The sequence below is a fragment of the Acanthisitta chloris genome, unplaced genomic scaffold (genome assembly GCF_000695815.1).
Source record: "Acanthisitta chloris isolate BGI_N310 unplaced genomic scaffold, ASM69581v1 scaffold4883, whole genome shotgun sequence".
NCBI lineage: Eukaryota > Metazoa > Chordata > Aves > Passeriformes > Acanthisittidae > Acanthisitta > Acanthisitta chloris.
This window is the reverse complement of record NW_008663098.1, coordinates 1-3274: the sequence shown is the minus strand read 5'-3', so window position 1 is coordinate 3274 and position 3274 is coordinate 1. Positions and strand designations below refer to the sequence as shown.

At 53.9% G+C, this 3274-nt stretch overlaps 1 protein-coding gene across 1 annotated transcript; it reads left to right on the top strand.

Annotated features, from left to right (window-relative positions):
* Positions 1-196: 196 nt before the first annotated feature.
* Positions 197-3268, top strand: MAF1 (MAF1 homolog (S. cerevisiae); the record flags this gene model as incomplete). The annotated part of the gene is made up of 3 exons (XM_009070855.1): positions 197-279; positions 1809-1937; positions 3115-3268. Coding segments are annotated over exons 1-3 (366 nt in total), but the record flags the coding sequence as incomplete, so codon positions are not given.
* Between the last annotated feature and the right edge of the window lie 6 nt (positions 3269-3274).

Genomic DNA, 3274 nt, shown 5'->3' with positions numbered 1-3274 from the left:
CCAGGGATTCCCTTTGGGCTGGGAAATTCCAATGGGACGTTCCATGCCCTCACCTGTTCCCCCACACCTGCCCTGGGGCCCTGCAGGACTCACACACTTAGGAGCAGCTGCTGCAACCAGGAATTGCTCTGGGAATTGCTCTGGGAATCGCACCAGGAATCGCACTGGGAATCACTCCAGGGATCACTCCAGGAGGATGAAGCTGCTGGAAAACTCCAGCTTTGAAGCCATAAACTCCCAGCTGACCGTGGAGACAGGAGATGCTCACATCATTGGCAGGTCAGGGAATCAGGGAATCTGGGAATGGTTTAGTTGGGACAACCCTTGGAGCAACTCCAGCATGGCTGAGGCCACCCGTGAGCGTGTCCCCGAGTGCCACATCCACAGGGATGTTCAGCACCCCCAGGGCAGCCTGGACAGCCCTTTCCAGGTTGGAATATTCCCCATATGCCACCTGAACCTCCCCCTGGAATAGTTTCCAGCTCTCCGTGGAGGTTCTGCACTTCCCAGAGGTGTCTCAGACCTAGGAGGATGTTGGATTCACCTCTCCAAAACCTGTTCCTGCATCTCCACCTGCTTTTCCCAGCCTTCAGCTCCATGTCCTGGATGGATTTATCCATGTGGAGCCTTTTTCCTGTGCTGGGAGTGAGGGCTTGTCCTTGAGAATGAGGAATTGTCCTTGCTTTTGTCCTTAAAACCAGTTTGATCCCAGTCCAGGTCTCAGTTTCTCTGTCTGAGCCGTTCCCAGCCTCTCCCAGTGTCCATCCCTATCCCATCCATGTCCCTAGCCCATCCCAGAAATAAACCATCCACAGGTTTGCCTAGAAACAAGTAGATTTTGGCTCTTTGACTTTCCAGGATTCACAATTCCAAGGGAACAAAGAACTTTGGAGCTAATTTAGGGATTTCTTCCCATATTCAGCTGGATCTTTGTGCCTTCTCAGGAGGGAAGATCCCCCTGGAATTTCCCTATAGCTTCCAAAGATCACTTCTCCCAGTTGTCCTAGTTTCCAGCAGTGTTTTGGGTACCCCAAAGTCCATCCCAGACCCAGGAGCTTTTTCCCACAGCCCTTGGAATTCTCATCCTTGGGCGAAAAGAATCTGGGGAGGATTTAGGGAATGGCCTGGTAGGTCAAGGAGAGGTTGGTTGGGTTGGGTGAGGACATCAGGGGTGGTTGGGGATCCCTGGGATGAGGCTGGGAGCTGACCCCAGTGCCCATGGAATGGGCTGGGGAGGAAGGAGACCACTGGGATCATCCCAGTCCACCCCCTGCCGTGGGCAGGGACAGCTCCCACCAGCCCAGGTGGCTACTGGCCCATCCAACCTGGCCTGGAACACTTCTTGAAGCCACAGCTGCTCTGGGAATTCCATTCCAATCTCTCATTATCCTTATAATGGGAAACTCCTTCTCTATATGCCATTTTTTTCAGTTGGAGCCATTATTCTTTCTCCTATTCATCCCTTGCCCCAAGTCCCTCTGCAGCTCTCTTGGAGCTCCTTGAGGCATTGGAAGGGGCTTTAAGATCTCCCTGGAGCTTCTCTTCTCCAGGCTGCACATTCCCAGCTTTCCCAGCCTGGCTCCATGGCAGAGGAGCTCCAGAATCCTGGAATGGGTTGAGTTGGAAGGACCTTAAATCCCACCCAGGGACATCTTCCCCCAGCCCAGGTTCTTCTGCAGCTCTCCTGGAGCCCCTTGAGGCACTGCAAGAGGCTCTGAGGTGTCCCTGGAGCTTCTCCTCTCCAGGTTGGACATTCCCAGGTGTTCCCAGCTCCAGGAGCTGAGCTGACTCTGCTGTCTCTCCCCCAGGATCGAGAGCTACTCCTGCAAGATGGCAGGAGATGACAAGCACATGTTCAAGCAGTTCTGCCAGGAGGGACAGCCCCACGTGCTGGAGGCTCTGTCCCCACCGCAGACCACTGGCATCAGCCCCAGCAGGTACTGGAATGCTCATGGGTGGGAGCTTGGGATCAGCATAAGGGTGGATCCGTGGCCTGGGATGGCTTGGGAAAGGGGTTGGGAATGGGTTTGGAGGGTGCACCGATGTCTCCTGGGCATGGCCCCTGGTGCCATGGGGTTAAATTCCTCATAGAATCCTGATTCCCATCCTGATCCTTCTGTGGGTCATGGAGTCACTGAGGTTGGCAAAGCCTTTGGAGAACTCCAAGTCCAACCATTCCCCCAGCACGGCCAAGGCCACCAATGTCCATGTCCCCAAGTGTCATGTCCGTGTAGGTGTTAAATTCCTCATGGAATCACCATTTCCATCCCATCTTCATCCCTTTCCTATCCCCTCACATCCCTTCCATCCTATTCCAATCCTATCCCCATCTCATATCCCATCCCATCCCATGTCATCTCTCATTCCATCCCCATCCTATCCCCATCCCAATCCTATCGCCATCTCATTTCCCATCACATTTCAATTTCCCATCTCATCTCCCATCCATCCCAATCTTATCCCCATCCCAATCTTATCCCCATCCCAATCTTATCCCCATCCCAATCTTATCCCCATCCCAATCTTATCCCCATCCCAATCTTATCCCCATCCCAATCTTATCCCCATCCCAATCTTATCCCCATCCCAATCTTATCCCCATCCCAATCTTATCCCCATCCCAATCTTATCCCCATCCCAATCTTATCCCCATCCCAATCTTATCCCCATCCCAATCTTATCCCCATCCCAATCTTATCCCCATCCCCATCCCTGTGTCCATCCCATCCCTGTGTCCATCCCATCCCTCAGCCCATCCCATCCCTCTGTCCATCCCATCTCTTTTCCCATCCCATCCCTTCCATACCTTCCACCTTATCTCATTCCATCCCTGTCCCATCTTTCTCCTCCTGTAACCCATGGAATGACCAAGGTGTGCAAACCCCTCTGATCCCACCCAGCACTTCCAAGGCCACATCTCCAAATGCCACATCCCCATGGATTCCCTCTGGGAATGCCATTCCCCCCCCTTACCTCCCTCTCCCAAAACTCACCGAGAAACCTCATTCTATGAGGAACCTTCCAAAATCCCACCCACCCCTCCCAACCTGAGGTGCTTTCCCAGTGTCCCTGGGCTGGTTCTATGCCAGTGACACCCTATCCAAACATTCCCAGGCTCGGGAAGAGCCAGAGTGGGGACGAGGAAGGACCTCTGAGCGACACCTGCAGCCGCAAGACTCTGTTCTACCTGATCGCCACCCTCAACGAGTCCTTCCGGCCTGACTACGACTTCAGCGCCGCCAAGAGCCACGAGTTTAGCAGGGAGCCCAGTCTC